Source organism: Enhydra lutris, unplaced genomic scaffold, assembly GCF_002288905.1.
Source record: "Enhydra lutris kenyoni isolate GAN:26980312 unplaced genomic scaffold, ASM228890v2 scaffoldscaffold3, whole genome shotgun sequence".
NCBI classification, from domain to species: Eukaryota; Metazoa; Chordata; class Mammalia; order Carnivora; family Mustelidae; genus Enhydra; species Enhydra lutris.
Genome location: NW_019154087.1, coordinates 4,625,628 through 4,652,436, shown reverse-complemented (window position 1 = coordinate 4,652,436; position 26,809 = coordinate 4,625,628). Strand labels below are relative to the sequence as shown.

Genomic DNA, 26,809 nt, shown 5'->3' with positions numbered 1-26,809 from the left:
TCTTCAGCAGTCTCTCACCTTAATCTTATATTAAGTTTCATCAGAACTTGCTTGATTTTTCCCATATAGGATCTCTAATTTTTTATATTTTTGTTGAGTTTGCTTATTATTTCCCCCTAAATGCACTAATTTTCTATACAGCCTTTTTTGATACAGTGTTGTAATATTAAGGACCTATTTTTCAATAGGTTTATAGCAAATATAAAAAATTTAGTAAAGGTTGGCTTTTCCATTTGGAATATTACATGTTTTGTAAAGAAACATGATCATTAGGCTTCAGGAAAATTTTATGAAGAATTTCTCCCCTCCTACTTTCTATATAGATTACTATAGAAACTGATCTTGACCTAGTTTATCTTTACTCTGAATATATACATATTAATGAGTTTAGACCTCATGTCTCTTCTATTTGTTAATAAAATAAATCTGAGACTTATTTTAGAAAAGATGTTTAACTTAATTCACTTTAGGTAGACAAAGATAATTTAGTGCCCTTGAGATGCCGCAGATAGCTACAGATAAGCAAAATTGAACACAACCGTAAATAGTCCCTCCTTGTTGACAAAAAAAGATATTTAGATATTTGTCTTTTGGAAGGTTTTATTCATCAGGGCAGATTTATTTTATAGTATAACAGTAGTGGGATTATGAATAAATTTTAAAAAAATAATATGGTTAATATTTTTGAAGATAAAATATAAGCCTATAAAGCTCATTTTTTTAAAAAGTGACTATATATGTTAATATTTATCACATTTAAAGTTGGCCTTAAAAATTGTACGTCTTGAGTGCCTGGGTGGTTCAGTCAGTTAATCGTCTGCCTTTGGCTCAGGTCATGGCTCCAGGGTCCTTTGATGGAGTCCTACATCGGTCTCCCTGCTCAGCCAGGGAGCCTGCCACTCCCTCTACTTGTGTGCTCTCTTTCTCTGTCAAATAAATAAAATCTTTTTAAAAAATAATAATATTAAGAATGAGGGATTATTTATTACTATCTTGATAATAACTTTTTAAAGATTTATTTATTTGAGAGAGAGAGTTAACGGGGGAGGGACAGAGGGAGACAAGCAGACTCCCCACTGAGCATGGAGCCCAACATGGGGCTCAATCCCAGGACCCTGAGATCATGACCTGAGCCAGAATCAGGAGTCCGATGCTTAACAGACTGAACCACCCACGTGCCCCTATCTTGATATTAACTTCTAAATATTTTCCTCCCAAATGCAACTTAATGTGTACAATTTTATCTGCTTTTAAATATTGGCTAGATATTTCCCACCCCCAGCCTATTGAGGTATGATTAACAAATAAAAATTGTATATATTTAGGTCGTCCATGATTTTTTTTTAAAAGATTTTTATTTATTTATTTGACAGAGATCACAAGTGGGCAGAGAGGCAGGCAGAGAGAGAGGGGGAAGCAAGCTCCCCGCCAAGCAGAGAGCGGGATGCGGGGCTCAATCCCAGGACACTGAGATCATGACCTGAGCTGAAGGCGGAGGCTTAACCCACTAAGCCACCCAGGCTCCCTATTCATGATTTTTTAAAGTGTCCAGTGTGATGATTTAACAAACACATATTGAACAGACTTTTTATTCTTGATCAAACATGAATTTATTTTTTTACTTAAAATTTAATCTAATTTTAAGGGGCACCTGGGTAGCTCAGTGGGTTAAAGCCCCTGCCAGGGTCCTGGGATCAAGCCCCGAATCGGGCTCTCTGCTCAGTGGGGAGCCTGCTTCCCATCCCACTCTCTCTGCCTGCCTCTCTGCATACTTGTGATCTCTGTCTGTCAAATAAATAAAATCTTTAAAAATAAAATTTAATCTAATTTTAAAAGAGTCACTATACTTTAATGTTTAAATTTGGAACTCTACGGATTATTATAGTTAGGGTATCCTATTTTACTCCTCTGTATTCTGATAAGATTTTAAACGTTAGGAATACTTTGTGGTTATATAGCTTATGATGATGTTTTTACTACACCAAATTAGCTATATCTATTGAAACTTCTTTTAGTCAAGATACACACTGGTGCTTCTTTAAAATGAACAAGTTATCTTTGGCCAGCTGGCATCTAGACACATATCTCCTTTTCAAGTAAAAGTAATTGAGAAGTGGAAGCTAGCTTTCAACAATTGGAGAATGGTCACATTCTGGATTCTTACCAATCTTGTCTGACATCAGGCCATGAAAATAAAACTATCTTGATAAAACTTATAATCTTCTCAGGCTCATGGTCCCAGATCTAGCATGCTGATAGTTTTTTCTCTCCTTGGTCTTTATTTTAAAGGACCAGAAAGAATGTCTGAGAGAAAAATATTTGAATATCACCCCACTTGAAAGGACAGCTAACCTGGTTATATGCAGTTCCTTTTAATCCTGTATTTCTTCTTTTTTCTTTCCCCAGATGAGCTATCAGCATTCATAATACGGTGTTCCTCTTTTTGAATTATGAGATTGTATGAATTTTTGTTTTTCTATAGTATTTCTTTGTTATCAGTATCTTAGAATACAGTGATTAAATTTAAATAAATGAATTTTTGTGCAGAGAATTATAAATTCTTACTCAATAAATACATGTAATAATATGTACCAGAAACTAGGCTAGGAGCTGGAGATTAAAATGTAAGCAGATTACATAGTCCTTGGGGTGCCTGGGTGGCTCAGTCATTAAGCCTCTGCCTTCCTCTCCGTTTGTGATCTGGATCCCCGTTCAGCGGGAAGCCTGCTTCTCCCTCTGGGGGCTTGTGTTCCTTCTCTCACTGTCTCTCTCTCTGTCAAATAAATAAAATTTTAACCAAAAAAAAAAAAAAAAAAGAAAAAGGAAAAAAAAATACATAGCCCTTGACATCAAAGAGCTCATATTCTAGGATGATTTTTAGATATACTCTGTGTACCTAAATGTCTATACATGTACAGACCCTTCTTTGTGAAAACTGCAACTGACCTTTCCCTGTTGAAAAATCAACTTGTTGTTTTGTTAAAGGTAAAACTGACCTTTGAAAATGCATATGCTGTGAAGAAGGAAACAACTCAACCAAGACAGAAAAAGGCACAGTCGAACACAAATGATTTAGTCAAACTTCTGTGGGGAGAGGAGGTTGAAGGTATCCAGCAAAATATCCTAAACACTCCTCACATCGTTATGTATCTCACACTGCAGCTTGACTCGGAAACATCAAAGGAGGAGGTGAGTGCTTTCTCAAACGTGCAAAGGAAAAGAATAAGGTCCTTTTATAGTCTTTCAAGTGATTGATGAGCACTTTTTTCAGTCATTCTGTGTCTTTAGGGTTGTGGTATGTCTCTTACACATAGCAGTCTTATAACTGATAAGCTTAATGAGTCCATTTATACAGATTATTGAAATATTTGAATTTTTTCTATCCTCTTCTTTAAAGATTTCTATTTTAACTACTTTTTCCATAATATTTTTCTTATCTGTCATTGTTTGCTATATACTCTATTTTGTGCGATTGCTTTTAAAATTTTATCACATTTGTCTAAGCAGATTCTGTAATGCTGCTTTAACTCTTTTTCAGAATAATTCAAGGCCCTTAGAATACCTTAATTCAGATTATCCCCTCTTCACATACATGCTATTTTCCTGAGTATTTTAGTGCTATCATTTTTAAAAAATATTTATTTATTTTAGAGAGAGAGAGCACACGTGCATGCACACAAGTAGGGGGTAGGGGCAAAGGGAAAGGGAGAGAGAGACTCTTAAGCAGGCTTCATGCACAGTGTGGAGCCTAATGTGGGGCTCAGGTCTCACGACCCTGAGAGCATGACCTGAACCAAAATCAAGAGTCAGATGTTTAACCAACTGAGCCACCCAAGTGCCCTGTGTTGTCATTTTTTTTTGTTTGTTTTGTTTTTTTAAAGATTTTACCCATTTACTTGACAGAGAGAGAGAGAGAGAGATCACAAGTAGGCAGAGAGGCGGGCAGAGAGAGGGAGAAGCAGGCTCACTGCTAAGCAGAGAGCCCGATGCGGGGCTCGATCCCAGGACCCTGAGATCATGACCTGAGCCGAAGGCAGAGGCTTAACCCACTGAGCCACCCAGGTGCCCCTGCTGTCATGTTTTTAATTCCAGAAATTGGACGTAATTATGCTAGTTCTACTACTATTAATTATTATTACATTTTATATATTATAAAACATGTAATACATTATAAAATACATTTTTTGCATTATACTTCATACAAATGAATTTTTAAATTTGCATATATTCTTGCATTTTCTTTACTCACTATTCTTTCTTACATCTCAGACTGTCCTTACTTGATCATTTTTCTTCTTCTTAAGACATATATTTTAGGCATTTCTTTATAGTGAAAGTCTCTTGATGGTAAATTATTTTTGTTATTTATCTGATAGTGTTTTTTTCACCTCTTCTTGAAAGGTGTTTTATAATTCTACATAGTATTAGTCAGAATAGGCCAGCCCTATTCTGTAACAGCCCTGTTGTCTCAGTGGCTTAACATAATAGAAGTTCATTTCTCATTTTAATATAAATGTTCCCGGTCATGTGGCCTAGTGGTTGGAGCCCTTCATCTAATGGTTCCATGATTCCCAAAGGCTTTGGAGTCCTCTATTAGGTCATTTGCATCCCGTTCACCAATGAGAGAAGAGAGAAAGCATCTAATATCCCATGAGACAGTTCAGAGTTCTAACTTAAAAGTTAAGGAGGGCACATATCGCATGGAGCACTTGGTGTGATTCATTAACATTGAATCTTGGAACACTGAAAAACAAAATAAAATTACCAAAAAAAGAACTTACATTCAAGTAAAATAAACAGTATATCAAATGATTAAAAAAAAAAAAGTTGTAACATCACTTTTGCCCATGTTCTAGTGCCTCAACTAGTTATATGGTCTCTCCCAGTTCAAGGAGGTAAGAAAACACAATTTTCCTGTGTGGCAAGGGAGAAGATGAAGTCAATGCATGGTATTGCTTATGTCATTATGGTAGAAAGTTATTTCCTCTAATCTGTTTGAAGATAGTATTCCTGGGGCGCCTGGGTGGCTCAGTCGTTGGGCAGCTGCCTTGGGCTTGAGTCATGATTCCAGGGTTCTGGGATCAAGCCCCGCATCAGGCTCTCTGCTCGGCAGGAAGCCTGCTTCTCCCTCTCCCACTCCCCCTGCTTGTGTTCCCTCTCTCGCTGTGTCTCTCTCTGTCAAATAAATAAATAAATAAAATCTTAAAAAAAAAAAAGAAGATAGTATTCCTTTGTCTTCTGATTTCAGTAATTGCTGTTAAGTCTACTGTCAGTCATTCCTCTGTAAGAAATCTTGTATTTATTTATTTTTTTTGTTTAATTTCTTTCTTCTGCTATGTCCAAACTGTTTTTAATCTCATTCTTGTGTTTTCTATTTAAACAATCATTTTTATTTTCAGGATTTCCTGAAAAATCTTTAGTCTGCATTTCAAATCTGTGATGATACTCCTGGTAGTCTCTTGCTGCTTGCTTGTCTTTGTGATTCTATACTTCATTTCTCTAAGTATTTCATATGTATTCTGTGTTCTCTATTCTGTATCTGCCCATTCCACTATCTCTAACTCCTAACTGACATGTGGTAGTTTGCCTTCTTGTGCCCTTGGTGATCACTGACTAGGCTTACTACTTGATTTTACCTCTGGGAGTCCTGTGGTTAGAAGGTAGGAATGCCTTCCTCCAGAGAGAATTTGCTTCTGCTTCTGCCACTCACCTAAGGTACTCAGACTTTCTCAAGAGTCTGGGTTTAACACAGTGGTCCTAGGTTCAGCTTACCTACCTAGCCATTAGGAGAATACTCTGTACTGATTCACAGTCTTGTAGGCATCAGCCCTCTGTCCCTCTGCCCACCATTCACCACTGCCCGCTAAGGCCCTCTTGCTTTGCAGTTCTGAGGAAGGGGATTGAAAGGGTATGGAGAAGACGTCCTTAGAAAACCTCTCCACTTCTTACATATCGAGCAGTTCAGCAAGTTATGTTCTAGCCATAGTTCCACAGTGCTTCAAGCAGAAGCGCCATGTAAAAGTTGTTACCTAATTTACATTTCTTTGCTGTTGAAATCCTTACAGGCCGGATTCTGATTGCCAAAGCCATTTTCTCCAAGGGGTGCATTTCTTTGTGTTGCATCTTTGTATATCAAAATTTAGTCAATAATTGAAATGGAAAAGAAGGGATTTTTTACTTCTATGTATTTTTTGTAGTTTTCTGTATTCTGAAAACATAAGAGACCTAAGGTTAATTATTCTGATTTCTTGCATATATTTATTTTATACCTTAAAGTAAATGAGAAAATTAACTGTTTGTTATATAAAACATACAACAGAATTCTGGGATGCTAGCACCCTGAAACTTTCTAGGTCATCTTGGAGTAGAATACCACCGAAGCCTTTTGTCATCTTTGCCTTTCTTTCCATGGGAAAATGTGTAGATGTTTCTCAAATGAACAGCTTTCTGTCTATTGAGAGCCCTATATCAATATTGTAATTAGAAGAGGCTTTTTATTCTTACTGAACAGAGTGGAAGCTGCTGCAAATGCATGCTACTAACAAGTGCCTAAAAATACAGCTAATTAAATTGGTTAGGAACTGTAGAGTTTGCCAGGTCCTTAATACTGAGGCTTTCTGGGCTGGTTGCTACAGGGGTTGGAAAAAAGAGACTTTCTCAAATAACCTGTTTGACTGGTATGACTTACTTTACAATAAAATGTCATAGGGTTGTTTTGTTTTCATGTGAGTTACATATTTAATAAAAACTTGTCTTCTTCACTTACAAGATTTAGAAATATCAAAAATCCAATCAAAGACTGTAAGGTTATTTGTTTAAAGTGGTGTTTGGTGTTTGGCTAAATGCAATGTGTATTTACTAGTCGAGGTTTAAATTTATTAAGTAAGCATTAACAGAATATCTTAACTGATGTTTGGCTTCATTTCTAAAGATAAAATTTTTTATAGCTTTTTATCCTAGAAATATTGTAAGAAAATTTGAGTGTTAGGCAGAGTGCATTTGGCCAACATGTTCTATAGCAATTTGCATATACTGAATTTGCTTAGTAATATTAAAAAAGATGTGTCCAGTTTATCATTTTTTATATTTATCCTAATGTAAAAATTGCCAAGACATGGACACTAAGTCACATAATTATTTATTGTAAAGAGGGACCAAAACAAGATATAGGACACTCTTTTTTTTTTTTTTTTAAGATTTTATTTATTTATTTGACAGAGAGAGATCACAAGTAGGCAGAGAGGCAGGCAGAGAGAGAGGGGGAAGCAGGCTCCCTGCTGAGCAGAGAGCCCGATGCAGGGCTTGATCCCAGGACCCTGGGATCATGACCTGAGCCGAAGGCAGAGGCTTTAACCTGCTGAGCCACCCAGGCGCCCCGATATAGGACACTCTTTAGAGAACTGAAGAAAAGATGTATTTTAGGAATTTGGGCTCTCAATAGTAACTGTATGAATATTTAGGGATGTTAAATATTAAATAGCGTAACTGGGAGCTACTCCGAATTCTCTGTAGTTTCTATCTAGAAATTTTTATTTTGCCAGCTTTTAGTTTGCCTTGTGAGGAAAAATAACTTGTTGCTTTAAGTCACAACAAAAAAAGTGAGATACAGAATGATTCATCCCTTTGTGTAAAAGTTCTAGCCCAAAGCACATCCTGATTTTGAAATTTATTTTATTTTGTAAAACTGTTTCCTGGGAATATGCTCTTTTTGAAAAGAAAAAAATATTAAGCATTTTGTGAATTATCATATAGATCTAGTTTTTTCTATGATTTAAAATGTGGTTTCTTTTAAAGTTTGAATTCAGATAAACTTGTGGTGGGAAAACCCTCTTAAATTTAAGACAGATAAGATATTATAACATCATAAATACTGCTTTCTATCTGCACTGCTCTAATTTTGTGTTCTTTGTAAATTTAATTGCAGTATTGTCTCGGGTTAAAATAAAGATTTAATGATGATTTCACCAAAGATGACGAAGGTCATCTCTTAAATGTCAGTAATGAAACTAATTAAACAGTGAAATCAATTATAACCATTCTAACTAATCAGTGTCCTACTCAGTGTATATTTTGATATTATGACCAGTTGTGACAGTCTGTAACTTACTTTCAAAAGTAGTGTTTTAAATACTAGGTAATGTGTTAAAATTCCAGACATACTTCCCTCCTTGTGTTTGTTTGAATAAAGCTTCCTTTGAAGCTGAAAAGATTGATTTTTTGTTCTTTTCTTAATAGTGAATTCTGAACTTTCCATGACCAAAATAATGATTGGAAAATACGGGAGGCTGATCATTTCTATTTCTTTTCATCTAACAGCAGGAAATTCTTTATCATTGTCCAGTATCTGATGCATCTCAGAAACTTAAAAGTGTGAGAGGGATATTTCTCACACTCTGTGACATGTTGGAAAATGTAACTGGGACACAAGTTACTAGGTAAGAATTGATTTTTATTTAGCTTTAATTCTGTTTCTTTAAAGTGCTGTACCTTGGTTCTGATGATATAGTGATATGCATATCTATTATACAATTATATTTCTATCTATAATATAGATATCTATACAGCAGATATGATATCTATAGGTATTTTGTTTCTCACCCAAATTATTTCTAGCAGTCACCTATATAAAGGAGTAGGTTCTCAATACAGCTATAAATCTGGGTGTTTTGGCACACTTTAAATCACAAAGGAGGACTAATGGACCTACATTTTAGAATTTATTCATGAAGGTAGTATCTCTTAAGCATGGCATTACATTGAGTCTGGGCTTTTTCATGCTTTTGTCTTGATTATTAACTCGCTAGGCAAAACTTCTGTGGTTGGCAAGAATGACTGAACACTGAATTTTTCATGTTCTACAAGTATGACAGAAAAATACAGAAAACACATACACTTTAAAAAGAAGAGTCAGAATGCAGTTATCATCTGTGCAAGTTCACTCGATGATGGAAAAGCAAGAATTATGTGAAATAATTTTTTGGAAAAACAAAATATACCATATAGTCAGTTATAGAGCCACATATCCCATTCCACATTCATTTATTAAGCCCTAACTTTGAAATGCCACAGTTAATTTATGGAAGAATGCTGAAAACCTTTGAGTTTTATTTATTTATCTTTTTAATAAAATTAAATAAATAAATGGGATTACTAACCATTTTTCTTCCTTAATTCAACAATTGTAGACTTTACAAAATAGGCATTTATCTCAAATTTTTTAAGAGCTCCATAATATATAAAATATAAAATTAGATTTTCTAAGGCTTTAACTTTTCCCATCTTCTGGTAAAAATGACACTTGTATGATTTTAAAAGATAAGGTCGGCAAGACAATAGGAAGGAGAATTTCTTTTTCTAAATGAAAGTTATATTTAACCATGGGGTTCATTTTCAAGACAGTAACCGAGGCTACATTTCATGTATAAGTTTGCATTAAAAAGGGGCACCTGGGTGGCTCAGTTGGTTGGGTGACTGCCTTTTGCTCAGGTCATGACCTTGGAGCCCCAGGATTGAGTCCTGCATCGGGTTCCCTACTCAGCAGGGAATCTGCTTCTCCCACTGACCTTTCTCCACTCATGCTCTCTCTCTCTCATTCTCTCTGTCTCTCTGTCAAATAAATAAATAAAATCTTTAAAAAACATTTTTTTGCATTAAAAAGAAGTGTTGAGTAAAATCATATGGTATTTGTCTTTCTCTAACTTATTTCACTTAGCATAATGCTCTCTAGCTCCATCCATCCACATCATTGCAAATGGCAAGATTTTATTTTTTTTTTTACAGCTGAGTAATATTCCATTATATATATACATATATTTATATTTATACACATACACAAACACACACTACATCTTTTCTATCCATTCATCAGTCAATGGACATTTGGGCTCTTTCAATAATTTAGCTATTATAGGGGTGCTTGGGTGGCTTAGTGAGTTAAAGCCTCTGCCTTCAGCTCGGGTTGTGATCCCAGGGTCACCTGGGATCCCCTGAGATCCCCTGGGATCAAGCCCCATGTTGGGCTCTCTACTCAGCAGGGAGCCTTTTTCCTCCTCTCTCTCTGCCTGCCTCTCTGCCTACTTGTGATCTCTGTCCGTCAAATAAATAAATAAAATCTTTTAAAAAAAATTTAGCTATTATAGATAAGCTGCTTATAAATATCAAGGTATATGTATCCCTTTTGAATTAGTGTTTTTGTATTCTTAGGGTAAATACTTAGTAGTGCAATTGCTGGATCATGGGGTAGTTCTATTTTTAATATTTTGAGGATATCCCATATTGTTTTCCAGAGCGGCTGCACCAGTTTGCATTCCCACCAACAGTGTAGGAGGGTTCCCCTTTGACCACCAGCGCTTACTGTTTCTTGTATTGTTGATATTAACCATTCTGACAGGTATGAAGTGATACCTCATTGTAGTTCAGGTTTGCATTTCCCTAGTGGTGATTAATGTTGAGCATCTTTTCATGTGTCTGTTGGCCATTTGGATGTCTTCTTTGGGAAAAATGTCTGTTCATGTCCCTTTTTTACTTGGATTATTCATTTTGGGGGCTTTGAATTTTTTAAGTTCTTTATAAGATTTTGGATACCAACCCTTTATCAGATATGTCATTTGCAAATATCTTCTCCCATTCCAAATGTTGTCTTTTACTTTTGTTGATGGTTTCCTTTGCTGTGCAGCTTTTAATTTTGATGATGTCCCAATAGTTTATTTTTGCTTTTGTTTCCCTTGCCTTAGGAGACGTATCTGGAAGGAGGTTCCTATGGCCAATATCAAAGAAGTTACTGCCTATGTTCTCCTCTAGGATTTTATTGGTTTCATGTCTCACATTTAGGTCTTAAATCCAGTTTGAATTTATTTTTGTGTATGGTGTAAGAAAATGGTCCAGTTTCATTCTTTTGCATGTAGCTGACCAGTTTTCCCAACACCACTTGTTGAAGAGATTGTCTTTTTCTTTTTGGATATTCTTTCCTGTTTGTTGAAGATTAATTGACCATATAGGTGTGAGTTCATTTCTGAGTTTTCTTTTCAGTTCCCCTGATCTATGTGTCTGTTTTTGTGCCAGTACCATACTGTCTTGATCACTACAGCTTTGTAATATAGCTTGAAATCCAGAATTATGATGGCTCCCACTTTGCCTTTCTTTTTCAAGAGTGCTCTGGCTATTTGGGGTCTTTTGTGGTTTCATACAGTTTTAGGATTTCATACTATTTTATACAATTTCATATTGTATATGAAATTTATACAATTTCATGCAATTTATACAATTTATACAATTTCATACAATTTTAGGATTGGTTGTTCTAGCTTTGTGGTATTTTGATGCTGGTGGTATTTTGGTAGGTATTGCATTAAATGTATAGATTGCTTTGGGTAGTATAGACATTTTTTTTTTAAGATTTTATTTATTTATTTGACATACAGAGATCACAAGTAGGCAGAGAGGCAGGCAGAGAGGTAGGGGGGAAGCAGGCTCTCCGCCGAGCAGAGAGCCCGATGTGGGGCTCGATCCCAGGACCCTGAGATCATGGCCCGAGCCGAAGGCAGAGGCTCAACCCACTGAGCTACCCAGACACCCCTAGTATAGACATTTTTTTTTTAAGATTTTTTATTTATTTATCAGATAGAGATCACAAGTAAGCAGAGAGGCAGGCAGAGAGAGGTGGGGGGAAGCAGGCTTCCTGCTGAGCAGAGAGCAGGATGCGGGGCTCGATCCCAGGAAGCTGGGATCATGACCTGAGCTGAAGGCAGAGGCTTTAACCCACTGAGCCACCCAGGCGCCCCCCTAGTATAGACATTTTAATAGTATTTGTTCTTTCCATCCATGAGCATGGAATAAGTCTTCCCACTTCTTGTGTCCTTCAATTTCTTTCATCAGTGCTCTATAGTTTTCAGAGTACAGGTCTTTTACGTTTTTGGTTGGGTTTGTTACTAGGTATCTTACAGTTTTTGGTATGATTTTAAATGGGATTGATTCTTTAATTTCTCCTGCTGCTGCTTCATTACTTGTGTAGAGAAATGCAATAGATTTCTGTATGTTGATTTTGTATCCTGGGACTTTGTATCCTGGGACTTTACTAGATTTGTGTATCAGTTATAGCAGGTTTTTGGTGGAGTTTTTGGGGTTTTCTAAACAGAGTATAATGTCATCTGCAAATAGTGAAAGTTTTACTTCTTCTTTGTCAATTTGCATGCCTTTTATTTCTTTTTGTTGTCTGATTGTTGAGGCTAGGATTTATTACTATGTTAAATAACCATGGTGAAGGTGGACATCCCTGTTGTGTGCCAGACCATACAAGAAAAGCTCTTTTTCCTCATTGAGAATGATAGTAGCTGTGGGTTTCTCATATATGGCCATTATTTTGTTGAAATATGTTCCCTCCAAACCTACTTTGTTGGGTGCCTGGGTGGCTCAGTCAGTTATGCGTCTGCCTTTCGCTCAGGTCATGATCCCAGGGTCCTGGGATCGAGCCCCGCATCAGGCTCTCTGCTCAGTGTGGAGTCTACTTCTCCCTCTGCCCTTTGCCCCTGTTTGTGATCTCTCTCTCTTACTCTCTCTCTTTCTTAAATAAGTAAATAAAATCTTTTAAAATAAATAAATAAAATAAACCTACTTTGTTGAGAATCTTTTCATGAGTGAATGTTATATTTTGTCAAATACTTTTTCTGTATCTATAATTGAAATGATATGGTCCTTATCCTTTTATCAATATGACTTATAATGTTGATTGATTTGCAAATATTGAACCCACCCTTGCAACCCAGTAATAAATCCCACTTAATCATGGGGAATGATTTTTTTAAAGTACTGTTGAATCTGGCTTGCCAGTAGTTTATTGAGAATGTTTACATCCATGTTCATCAGGAATACTGGCCTGTATTTCTCTTTTTTAGTGAAGTCTTTATCTTTGCAATGACATGGATGGAGCTAGAGAGTGTTATGCTAAGCAAAATAAGTCAGAAAGACAAATACCAGTTGATTTCATTCATGTGAAATTTAAGGAAAAAAAAAACAGTTGAGCAAAGGGAGGATAAAAAGAGAGAGGGAGGCAAAACAAAGAAACCAATTCTTAACTATAGAGAACAACTTCTGGTGTGGGGAGGAAGGTGGGTAGGGGAATGAGCTAAATAGGTGATGAGCAGCCACCTGGTATATGGAAGTGTTGAATCACTACATTGTATATCTGATACTATTATTACACTGTGTGTTAAATAACTGGAATCTAAATAAAAATTTAACAACAGTTTTACACTTGATCTTAGCCAAAAGGCCGAGAAGTGATTATTAACAATTTTAAAAAACAGTGGTGGTAATGCCTGAAGAGGATGTTAGAAAGATGAAAAAATATCATGTCTCACAAATAGTATGCATTTGATTATAATAAAAATAACAATAATATCTATTGCAGTATAGAAGGTACATTAAATACTAAGGACTCAGCAGATAGACTGATGTATGTATTCTAGTTTAAAGAAAAAAAATCACTGAGTATATTTTCATTTTATTTTCTTCCTACTACCTACCCACACTACAGGATGGAATCATTATGCTCTCCATGTTTTCATAGTTCATTATATATCTCTTTTTAGATCACATTTAGTTTTCCAACTGATTAAAGTATAGTAAACTGCATATATGTAAAATGTACAATCTGATCAGTTTCAACAGAGGCGTATAGACCGTGAAGTCATCACCACAATGAATATATACATTATTCTAAGCATTTCTTTGAGAACATGTTTAAATCTGACTTATATTTTGGTTACTTGCTTATGTACCTATGTCCTATATTGAATTATTATCTTGTGAGCTGGGACTGTGTCTTCCTATTTTTGTAATTTCTCTTAATAAATCATGTTTATAAATAGGCAGTGAGAAAATATTTGTTAAATTTGCATACTAATGGGAGCTTTCTTCTGAAAAATGTAGCATATAGTCATTTAATGTTAATTAAAGAATTTCACTACTTTTGGCTGTAAGAGGTCTACTGCTGTTTGACCTAGAGCTTTTTTATAGGTTTAAAAAAAATATTTCAGAATATATTTTTTGTTGTTATATAATTACTTGCCCTTTCTGTGTGACAGTTAGGTATATGCCAAGAAATTTGCTCATTAAGCATGCAGTTCTTAAATCATACTATATGTGATCTTTTATGAGTGACTGTTTATAATTTTATGACATTTAAAGATATTCTAACTTATTTTCACTCTACTTTTTCTTAGCTCATCCCTTCTTTTAAATGGGAAACAAATCCATGTGGCTTATTGGAAAGAATCTGACAAGTTGTTGTTAATTGGCCTGCCTGCTGAAAAGTAAGTTGAGATTTTTTTTTTTTAACCTTAAAATCATTTCTGAAATACTCTAACAAAGTCTGTTTCATTAAGATTATGACATTTTTGGCGAAAGCAAAGTCTTTCAGTTTTACAGTTTAAAGATCTGTTGCACCACTACAATAGCTACCGTGCTAATTTGGTATTTAAAAATACAGAAAAGGGGCACCTGGGTGGCTCAGTTAGTTAAGCGTCCAACTCTCGATTTTGATTTTGGCTCAGGTCATGATCTCAGTATCCTGGGATAGATCCGTGTGTCATGCTCTACACTGAGCATGGAGCCCGCTTGAGATTCTCTATCTCTCCTTCTGCCCTTCCCCACTTGCTCTCTCTTTCTCTCTCAAAATAAATAAATCATTACTTAATTGAAAACAAAACAGAAAAGTGCTGGAAACAATTTCTAGGGGCCCGGCTTTCAGTACACTTCCTTCTGAGATGTGGCCAATATGGAGCTGAGAGATGACCTTCTCTACTCAAACTTTTGACGAGATTGTGGTATGGATTTTATGTGTTTGCAGTTTTTTTACTGTTGGAGATTTTGGAGAATTAAAGGTCAAGTAGAAAGGTGTTTGGCCCTGATATTGAGTGCCCTTGACAAAATAGAGTTGACCCTTGGAGAACATGGGTTCAAATTGCGTTGATCCACTTATGCGTGGGTTTTTTTCAATAACTATATTGGAAAATTTTTTGGAGATTTGTGACAATATGAAAAAACTTGCAGATAAACTGCATAGCATAGAAATATTGAAAAAATTGAGAAAAAGGTATATCATGAATGCATAAAATATATGTAGATACTAGTCTGTCTCATCATAATTACCATAAAATATACACAAGCCTATTATTAAAAGTTAAAATTTATCAAAACTCATACAAACACTTGAATGGAGCAATTCACAGTTGAGAGAGATGTGAATAAAGTAAAGATGCAGTATTAAATCATAACTGCATAAAATTAACTATAGTGCATAATGTACTACTGTAAGAATTTCATAGCCACCTCCTATTGCTGTTGCGGTGAGCTTGTGTTATGATTATCTGCTTAAAACTCCCTATGACACTAATCATCTCTGTGTGAACAGTTTGTCTTTCCAGTAAATTGTTTATTGCAGTAAAAGGTGATTTCTCACAGTTCTTGCATATTTTTCATTGTGTTTAGTGCAATACTGTAAGCCTTGAATAACACCAGGAGACCCATATGAAGTGCTACTAGTAATGCTGGAAGTGCTCCCAAGAAGCAGAGGAAAGTTATGACATTACAAGAAAAAGTTGAATTGCTTGATACGTACTATACATTGAGGTCTGCACCTGCGGTTGCCCGCCATTTCAAGATAAATAAATCCAGTGTACAGGCCATTGTAAAAAGGAAAAGGAAATTCATGAAGTTATCACTGCAGTTATGCCAGCAGGTGCAAAAACACTGCACTTTCTGTGAAATATCTTTTTATCATGTATTGAAAATCCAGCTTAAAGTAGGTGTAGGATTACTATAAGAAAGGCATACCTATAGACTCTAATATGATTTGAGAAAAAGCAGTCATTATATGACAACTAGAGGCAAAAAAAAAAAAAAAAAAAAAGGTGGCTCTAAAGCAGGAGAATTTAATGCCAGCAAAGGGTGGCTTGACAATTTTACAAGGAGGTTTAGCTTTAAAAATGTCAAGATAACAGGAGAAGCAGATTCTGCTAAGAGACAGCAGATGAGTTCCCAGATGCCATTAAGAAAATCAGTGAGGAGAAAGAATATCTGCCTCAAGGTTTTTAATACAGACAAAATTGCCCTATTCTGGGGCGGGGGGGGAATATTGCATAGGACATTAGTAAAGAAGAAAAGTGAGCACCAGGATTTAAGACAGGAAGGAATAGGCTAACTCTACCCTCTTATGCCAACACATTCGGGTTTATGATCAGGACTCCCCTTATCTATAAAGCTCATTAACCCCAAACCTTGAAGGAAAATGATACACCAGATAATATTAGCTACCAGTCTTTGGGTTGTACCACAAGAAGTCTTGGACATTGAAAACCCTTTTTCTGGATTGGTTCCATTGATGCTTTGTCCCTAAAATCAGAAACTACTTTGCCTTTAAAAATTCTTTTGCTATTGGACAATGCCCCTGGCCACCCAGAACCCCATGAGTTCAACACTGAAGATGTCAGTCTACTTGCCCCCCAAAACAGCAATCTCTAATTCAGCCTCTAGGGCTTGTTACACATGGTACCCTATGGAAAGGATTGTCAATGCTGTAGAAGAGAACCCTAATAGAACATGGAAGTCTGGAAGGATTACACCACTGAGGATGCCATTGTTGTTATCGAAAAGGCCATTAAAGCCATCAAGCCAGAAACAATAAATTCTTTCTGGAGAAAATGGTGTCCAGATGTTGTGCATGACTTCACAGGATTTATGACAGAGCCAATCAAGGAAATCATGAAAGAGCTAATCAAGGAAGTCATGCCAAGTATTGGATATGGAAACAAGGTGGCAAGACGGGAGGTGAAGGGTTTCAAGATAGAGATCTTAGTGAAATTCAGGAGCTAATAGACACCATACCAGAATGGTGAACAGAAGATGACTTGATGAAAATGAGTACTTCTGAACCAGTGCTAAATGATGAGGAAGAAGACATAGAAGAAGGACTGCCGGAAAAAAACTGGTACTAGAGGATGTGAGGGCGATCTGGCTGCGACATCTGTCACCCCATTGATCGCCAGGGTTGATTCGGCTGATCTGGCTGGCTAGGCGGGTGTCCCCTTCCTCCCTCACCGCTCCATGTGCGTCCCTCCTGAAGCTGTGCGCTCGGTCGAAGAGGACGACCTTCCCCGATAGAGGAGAGGACCGTTCTTCGGTCAAGGGTATACGAGTAGCTGCGCTCCCCTGCCAGAACCTCCAAACAAGCTCTCAAAAACTGGTACTAGATAATCTGGCAGAAGGATTCTGATTATTCAGGACTGCTTTTTACTTCTTTTACAACATGGATCCTTCTATGATATGGGCACTGATAATAAAGCAAACAGTGGAAGAAAGTTTGATGCCATATAGGAATGTTTTTAGAGAAATGAAAAAGAGAAATTACCATATATTTCTGTAAAGTTACACTGAGTGTGCCTGCCTCTCTTGCTTCCCCTTCTACCTCCACATCTTCTGCCTCTGCCACCCCTGAGACAGCAAGACCAACCCCTGCTCCTCCTCCTCAGCCTGCTCAGCATGAAGATGGTGGGGGTGAAGATCTTTATGATGACCCACTTCCACTGAATGAATAGTAGATAATCATCATGCTGTGTAGCTAATAAACTTATCTGTTGTGTATGTGTGTGTCTTCATGTGAAAATCTGATAATTGTACAGCAAGAGCTGTGTCGTCGTCATCATCGTCTAAGTATTGCTTGTGTAGAACACCATGTGCAAGACTCATGTGGAAGGGGATAGTGTGTCCTTACCTAGATAAGGTGATTGATATTTAACATAAAATTAATAATATGTTATTTTTCTATTTTATAACTTTCTTTCAAAAAAATTATACTACCATACAGTATGCCTCCCCTTCTTGTAATAGGGGAAAACTGCATATCAGTATACCATCACAGGTAAGTGATTTAAGAAAAAAACTAACAGTGTTTCCAGTACTGTATTACGAATATAATATGGCATGCCCTGAAAATATTTCAGTGCTTCATTCTCTAGTGTTATGGGTTAGGCTGCCATGAAGCTATGCTGTCAATTATATTAGGCTACCATAAAGAAATCATATTGCTGCTGCTTTGTTATGAATGCATGAATTGTCTGTAAATAAATATTTTATTTCTTTTTAGCATTATCTTTTCATTTTGGATGTTTAGTGTCAGTAACATGTGTAACATCTATAGTGTTTTGTATTATGTAAGACAGTATTGACACAGGTACTAACAAATAGATGGATGATTCATCTTGTAAACAGATGATACAAACTTATGGTATCAATTTCTCTTCTTATGGTTTTCTTAATAACATTTTCTTTCTTTTCTTTCCTCTAGCTTACTGTATTGTAAGAATACTGTATATAATACATGTAACGTACAAAGTATGTGTTAAACAACTGTTTACATTATCAGTAAGGCTTTTAGTCACCAGTAAGCTACTAGTATTTAAGTTTTGGGGGAGTTAAAAAGTTGTACTTGAATTTTCAACTGCCTGGAGTATTGGGACCCCTAGCCCCTGCATTGTTTAAGGGTCAACTGTAAGAAATATTTAACTTTAAAGTGATGTCTCTAATGGTATGTCTTATATTATTGTTTTCTCCTTCTTAACTTTTTGCAAGTATTTTTAAATATATCTTATTTTTATAGTTGGAGGTAAGAGTTGGGTTGACATTTATAATGAGCACACTGTGAACCCAGGGACTGCATTAGGTACTTTACATTCATTAATCTCATTTAATCTTCAAAATCAGCTCCAGATGTACTTCGTGATCTCTGGCCCCATTTTATAAATGAGGAAAGTAAAACTAAGAGAAGATTAAATAACTTGCCAAAGGTCACATAACTGGCAAAAAGCAGAATTGCAAATTGAAGGAGAGTCTTTCTGAATTCTTTCTACATTGCTCCCCTGATGTCATTAGATATTAAAAGCTGTGGGGAAATGGGATAGGAATATGGACAACAGCCTCAAGGAGAGGGATTTAACTAATGTTAGATGAGTCTTACGTCCCTGTTCAGTGATTTTTTAAAAAATTTGTAATTTAGATCCTTCCCCGCTTTAAAAAAAAATTGGACAACTTCTATTAAACTATAAGTGCATTTTAGTTTTAACTTTTTGGTCCACAGAATCATACATTGTCTACCAAATAGTAATCAAATATCAAAATAAATACTATAATATGTGAGTGACACAACTTTAGAGAATACCAGTTTAGATAACTTTTCTTTTGGTGTTGCTTTTAAGCTTCCCAAGGAAGAAAAAAGTATTATAAAAATGCATTATCCAGAGGCACCTGGGTGGCTCAGTCATTAAGTGTCTGCCTTCGGCTCAGGTCATGATCCCAGGCTCCTGGGATCAAGCCCTCCATCGGGCTCTCTGCTCAGTGGAGAGCCTGCTTCTCCCTCTCCCACTCCCCCTGCTTGTGTTCCCTCTCTCACTGTCTCTCTCTTTCTGTCAAATAAATAAGATCTTTTTTAAAAAATGCATTATACAGCCAATCTGAACATGAATATGACTATTCTCTATTATTGATAATTTTGTTAACCAGATTTCTTTCATTATATAGCAGTGCATTAGTTATCTATTCTTGGATATCAAATTATGAAAAACTTGGGGATTTAAAACAGTAGACATTATTATCTCATAGGTGTTCTTGTGAATCAGGAATTCATGAGCAACTTAACTGGGTGATTCTGGCTCAGGATCTGTCTTAATGTTTCAGTCAAAATGTTGGTCAAGGATACAGTTATCTGAAGGCTGAACTGGAGCTAGAGCATCTGCTTCCAACATGACTTACACACCTGGCCATTGTCAGGAGGCCTTAATTCCTTGCCACAAGGATCTCTCCCTAGAGCTGCTTGAGTGAAGTTCTCACAGCACATCAGCTGACTTCCCCCAAAGCAAGTGATAGAGAGATAGGTTTCTTCAAAATAGAGAAAACGGGGAAGTTGACTTAGTCTTAGAAATGATGCAGTCATTTTCCTCATTTACTATTTGTTAGAAGTGAGTTAACTAAGTCCAGCCCACACTCAGGGGGAAGGAAATTAAGTTCTACCTCTTGAGGGGAAGAGTGCCAAATTGTGGACATGTTTTTATAACACAAACAGGAACTCCAAAGGAGGCTGCAATGAAAAATAGCAAAACATTTGTGTTTTAAAGGTGTCTAATTTCAGCAGAAAGAGATATGATCTATCGTGAATGCGTGGCTAAAAATTTTTTTAAATTTTATTGTTTCTCTCTCATCTTTATTATTTTTTTTCCTTCTATTGCCTTTGGGCTTTGTTCTTTTTCTAGCTCCTTTGGGGTAAGGTTTGGTTGTTTATTTGATACTTTTCAAAATTTATTGAGGTAGGCCTGTATTTCTATAAACTTCCCTCTTTGAACAGCTTTTGCTGCATCCCCAAGATTTAGACCGTTGTGTTTTCATTTTCATTTGTCTCCTGTGTTTCCTGTATGCTTCAAAACATTTAACGTGAGCAATAATGGTTCTGTGACATATATTAGGAAACTAAACCCTAAAGAGGCTTAAATATTTTTTCTGTAGGTGGTGATATCAAAGTCCCTACTAGACCCATGCTCGAATTTCAAATCTAGACAGCGGAGTCTTTAATGAACAACTAGCTATACTAGCATTTAACCCACAGACTTCTCACATTCTTTTCGTGTAAAATGTAAAGATGTTCTGCTTCTCTTAAATATGTATCATTTGGTTATGTTATAAATGCATTTTTGCTTTTTTTTAGAGTTCCTCTTCCTCAGCTGAGGAATATGATAGAAGATGTTGTCCAAACCTTAAAATTTATGTATGGTTCTTTAGATAGGTAAGTACTTCTGTGAATTGAATCTCAAGTTTTTGTTTATTTGTTTTTAAAAAAAAAAAACTTTTAGTCACAGAGAATAAACTGTTGGTTACCAGAGGGGTGGTAGGTGAGGGGATAGGGAAAATAAGTGATGGGGATCAAGGAGTGTACTTGACATGATAAGCACTGGGTGATATATGGAATTGTTGAATCACTGTGTTGTACACCTGAAACTAACATAACACTGTATGCTAAATATACTGGAATTAAAAGTTAATAAGAAAATATAAAAAAAAATGAAGATATCAATGCTTATAAAACATGAATCTCAAGTTTTAAGTATATAATTCTAAATCTCTTTTGCACTTAATACTTTTCCTTGATTGGCAAGTTAGTTACTTGATTTTTTTCTTCTTCCTCTGATTTTTTCCTTCTTTATTAGTGGCTTTATTTTATAGTTCTAGGCAGTTTTTCACTTGATCCATTGCTTTTTCTTTTTTGGTCTTATGTTAGTTTAGTGAAATAATGTGAAATAGTGATAAAACCACAATTATATTCTGATTTGATATATTTCTATAGTAGCAAATGTAAGAGCATTTCAAAACAGATACAGAAAAGAGTAAGAAGGTTTTAAATAAGTTGTTTGTGTTTTTCTCTGGTTTTATAAGAGCATTGTCAAATTTACTATCCTAAAATTTGACACTTCTTACTTAAAAATTTTTTAGTAAAAAAAATGCACTAATAAATAAATGACACAGTAAAAAAGGTATTGGCTAGTTTCATGTGTATTATTTCATACATTTCCTATACAATATGAATACAGTCTACATACTCTCTTTTTTTAATATATTTGGGCTCACATTATGCATATTTTTCTGCTTCTTGCTTTTTTAACCTTACAGTAAAATATGATACATCTTTCTTGATCTGAAGGAGGCAATTTGAGGTAACTTCGACATTTGAACCCATAAAATTATGGATAAAAAATAGATTTTTTCTGTTTGTGGGATTTTTCTAAGTCCCAGTACTTCAGAAAGCTAAAATGATACCTTTGCTTTCAAAGCCTTAAGAAAATATCAATATAAAAATCCAGAAACAGTTTATATGTTTTCCCAAAGCATAGTGGTGTCAGCTCTCTGTCCTTTCTATTGTGGATCTTTGTTGTGGCTGTTCTCAAAGCAGCCTTGAAAGGATTTTCTGTGGCTGTGTCATCAGTATTGCCTAGTTTGTAGCGTTCTCCTCCCAGAGCCTCCGAAGAGACAAATCCTCTCAAACCCAATTACTAATTAGCATTTCCCAAATGTGTGAACTACAAAAGGCAAGGCAACCACAAACAGTGCTTTTACCTTAAGTTAAATAAGGAAATTTTTAATCAATGATGAGTAAAGATATGGTTGTAAACTACCTCCTTAAATTCACACTGGGTGAGCAAACCTTGCTTTGTTTTGCCTTAATTAAAGCTTTATATTTTTATAAAACCAGAGATGATTAAAGATTAAATTTCTGCAATGAATTCCATACTTTAAGACAATTAGTCAAGGTTGTTCTGCAAGTTGCAGTGGACTAGGTTAGGGGCAGGGGGACACTTAATTTCTGTGAATTTCATTTTGAAATTTAGCTTCCATTTACTTGGAAGTATCACCAAATTGGCAATAAATTTTAGTTTTTTCTTGTTCTGGTGAGAATTTGAAAGGCAAACTAAGATAATAAATGTGAAGATCCATTGAGTTCTTAAGACCAAGAAGCAGTATGGATCCAAGATGCTGTTAGTAGTCATTTTGTAGCAATTTTTAATAAGTTTTTTTCTAATTATGAAAGATATTAAAAGCACATTGTGAAAAATTATAAGACTAAAAAGTCCAAAGACTTACTTTTTTTTAAGTTGTAAGCTAGTTAGTTCCCTATAAGGCACGGAAGATTGATTATATATTCGCAAAATTTAGTGTTTTGACAAAGATATGTTTCCTTCACTATTCCTAGCCAAACCATCAGCAAATTCTAAACAGTCTGTCTTTAAAACATATCTCAAATCCATTCATTTCTTTACATCTTCACTGTTAACCCTGTCCAGCCACCAGCATCTCTCACTACTACAGTAATCTAAATGGTTTCCTTGCCACTTTAATAAATTTCCAACTGCAGTTAAAATGATCTTTTTACATTATAATCTGGCTCCTACATAATTTTTTTTTTAAAGATTTTATTTATTTATTTATTTGACAGAGAGAAAGAGAGATCACAAGTAGGCAGAGAGGCAGGCAGAGAGAGGAGGAAGCAGGCTCACTGCTGAGCAGAGAGTCCGATGTGGGGCTCAATCCCAGGACCCTGAGATCATGACCTGAGCTGAAGGCAGAGGCTTAACCCACTGAGCCACCCAGGTGCCCCTCCTACATACCTTTCTGATTCAGATCGCAAACCGCACGCACCCCTCTGTGCTCTTCTGTGGGTACCCTGCCCAAGTTTGTCAGCTTTTGTGCTTTTTCCTCTCACTGGATCTTCTTGACATTGGGATCTCAGCTTAAATGCCCATTCTCAAAGACTCTTCCCCAACTTTTGTTCTGTCACATTACCCATTCACATGATCCTATTCTCTGTATGGCCCTTTGTACAAGTTCATGTTTTTACTGTTTGTTCATTTGTTTTCTTTCTCCATTAAAATGTGAGCTCCAGGGAAACAGAGACCTTGTCTTTTGTCTTAATATTTTTACTACTATACTTCCAGCAGTGAGAACAGTGCCTAGAACACAGTTGGCACTTAAGCTGTTTGTTGAATGAATCCATGAATATTATTCTGATGTATTAACGGTACATATAATAGTTATCGTATTATCCAGCGGGCTATTCCAATGAAAGGATGCAGGCAATGCTCTATTATTTTTGCATGGCTAAAAACAAATGTTTAGTCTGTCTCCCCTTCCTCTCTCTGAGTTCTTCAATAGTGTTGCCTTCATTAGTGAAGAGGGGAAAATTACTTAGGCTAATTATGTGCTTTCTGTATTCAATAAGTAATAAGTATAATAAGTACTTATGTATTAGGTACTACACATGTGAATCAGGTTGTATTATCCCCATTTTTAGAGATGGGAACAAAAGTTCAGAGAAAGGTTAGATGATTTTCCTGAGATATCTACCTACTAAAAGCAGTGAGTGATAAGATTCAAAGTCAGATATGTTCTATCACAAAACTCTAACTCTCTTTATTATTCCATCTTGCCTGAATGGTATTGGGAGTTTAAATGGCTAAGAGATAAGGTAAAAGCAACTTACTTTTTTTTCCCCACAAAAAGGGTACTTCAGCTCATTCTGTCTTAGATAGACCATTTGCGTTAGCCCTGTGGTTCTCCCATAATATCATCTACTCTGTACACTTGAAAGTAAGTTTTTGGGTAAAAAATATTGACAGGATGAACTTCTTAACACATTCCATCAGTAATATTATAGCAGTAATTCTTCATAAGGGAAAGGAGTAAGGAAGAAAGCCTATGTAAACTGGGAAAGATCCAGTCTCCTTAGGAGCACGTAAAAGATAACCACCATTTCACATGTTGTTCTGACTTACAGCTCTTGTTTCTTCAGTGCCTTTTGCCAGGTTGAGAATGTTCCTCGTTTGGATCATTTTTTCAACTTGTTCTTTCAAAGAGCGCTTCACCCTGCTAAACTACATTCTGGTACCAGTCTGAGTGCACAACAATATGATGCTTCCAGCGCAGTGCTTTTAGACGGCCTCCCTGGAGTTCGATGGCTCACGCTTCCACGGGAAATCAAGGTAATCTCGGGTGTCATAAATAAAAATCAGAACCAGTTGCCTTGTAATTTTTTATCTTCTCTCTTTTTTAGACTTTTTGTTATTTTCAGGATTGTGGGTAAGAGTTAAAAGAAGCCATTGGTTAATGAAGTAGGAGATCTAGTACAGTGAACTTAGAAAGAGAAATACTTCTTTCTAGATAGAAATTAGTTCTCTCATCTTACTTTAACATTTAAGCATTTTCCAAACTTAAAATACTTTTCAGAAATCATAGTTATGTGGTGTGTTTTGCTTTTGTTTGTTCAGATGTTCTCCTTTTTTTTTAAATGTCATTTTTCCTACAATACACTGGACTAATTTAAGAGAAAAGATACTTTGCTTGTTGTCTTAAGGAATGTGAAGGAATAATTTTAGTAACTTTGTACATTAGCCTATAGAGTTCAGTAGTGGAAATAGCAACCTGTAAACATTAACATTTGTGAGATCAAAATTCACAAGTGGATACTTTTCTTTTTGTCCTTTAGTTTTTCACAAGAGAAACCATAGCCCAAAAAAAGAGTACATGAAATATTTGCTAGATGCAGAAAAATGTAAGTCACAAATGAGTAATAAGTCATAGTGTGTGAAAAGTATTGAAAAGCATGACTAATGTTTCCAAAGCTTTAGTCATCTCAGTAAGACACAGTTTGTGAAACAGTCCTGCAGAGAGTGCCTTGGCCTTTAAAAGAAAAAGGAAAAGAAAAAAAAAGGATATCTTTTTTTTTTTTCCCCACAAATCACCTATATGATGCAAGCTTTAATTAACAATAGTTTTCAATTTATATATACGCATTACAGATTAAACTACAGATTAAATTTATTCTGTTTTCAAATTTGGAATGCTTCATGGAAGAACAAATACATGAAAGAGTTCAGGCAATTTCCATAGAAACAAAAGCTAAATCCTAAGTAAGATTTTTCTAATAACTCTGTAGGGAAGCTAAACTGTGCCAGATTCCAGGGGAATGCTTGCCTTCATGTTTTAATCCATAAATAAAGATTAAGGGTCCTTTTATATAGAACATAGGAAAGACACAGGGAAGAATGTTGATATTTTCAAAGAATCTAACTGCTGAGAAATATATAGGAAATAGAAGGGAGAAAAAAAACCCTCAAAATAGTTTGAGTACATTAAGATGGATTATTTTCCTCTTAAGAATTTTAATAGTTTCAAAAATTTTCCAACTCAAAACTGGAAAGCAGTTTTTTAACCCCAGAAATTATTTTGCATTGAATATAGAATAAAGCTCATCTTAAAGCCCATAATAAATAAATAAATAAAGCTCATAATAATTGAGATTTAACTGAAAAATGTATGTTAAATAAATATTTTTCTGTAATTCCAAAGCTTAATAGTAATATGTTCTATTGGGGGACATTTCTTAAATATCACAAAAGAGAAATATACTTACTCAATTCTTCAACTAATTATTAAGCACTTTTATGAGGCTATTACTAAACAATAACTGATATGAGTTAAATGGTTTGTGTTACTTTTTTTTTCTTTTCACATAGATGGAACTAGACACAGCATTGAGTGACTTGGAGGCTGCAGATTTTGCAGAACTGGTGAGAAAACCAATGGATTTTAGGAAAGGCTCAATGTTGATTTGATATTTTATAAATCAACCATTATTCTATATATTTTTCAAGTGAGCATGTAATAATCTTGAAATATGTAGCATTGGGTCTCTATTTTGACATGAACAAAATCTATTTTGCTTGCCTTAAAATTTTTCACTCAGTTAAAAGTATTTGTTCATAAGGTATACATAATGATTAATTGCACTTAGAATCTTTAAGAACTGGGCTTTGAGAGAAAGGACATACATTAATGTTAAAGTAAAGTAAATAACTGAATTGTAATACTAAAGTAAGCAAAAACCCTATAGATATAAATTTCAGTTGGGAGTACTAGTATGTTTTTTAATCTTTTTTATATATATATATGTGCAGTAAAAAGCTCTGTGCAGTAAAAAGGCCTAGAAATAGTGATCATCCCAGTGGTGATGAATGCCATTAGCACCCAGGCTATGGTACGTAAATAATACTTCTTACTAAAAGAAACCAAGACTCCTAAGAGAAATGGCTGGCTCTGTGCAGTAAAAAGGCCTAGAAATAGTGATCATCCCAGTGGTGATGAATGCCATTAGCACCCAGGCTATGGTACGTAAATAATACTTCTTACTAAAAGAAACCAAGACTCCTAAGAGAAATGGCTG

At 35.5% G+C, this 26,809-nt stretch overlaps 1 protein-coding gene across 1 annotated transcript in view; it reads left to right on the top strand.

The window, feature by feature from the left end:
• The window catches only part of LOC111156509 (inturned planar cell polarity protein), a 78,233-nt gene that overhangs the window by 32,512 nt on the left and 18,912 nt on the right, over nt 1-26,809 (top strand). Inside the window, exons 4-9 of the mRNA XM_022517453.1 lie at nt 2,986-3,189; nt 8,317-8,435; nt 14,220-14,309; nt 20,747-20,824; nt 24,380-24,569; nt 26,103-26,156. Of these exons, the coding sequence (XP_022373161.1) occupies nt 2,986-3,189; nt 8,317-8,435; nt 14,220-14,309; nt 20,747-20,824; nt 24,380-24,569; nt 26,103-26,156 (735 nt within the window). The remainder of the gene's footprint in view (nt 1-2,985; nt 3,190-8,316; nt 8,436-14,219; nt 14,310-20,746; nt 20,825-24,379; nt 24,570-26,102; nt 26,157-26,809) is intronic.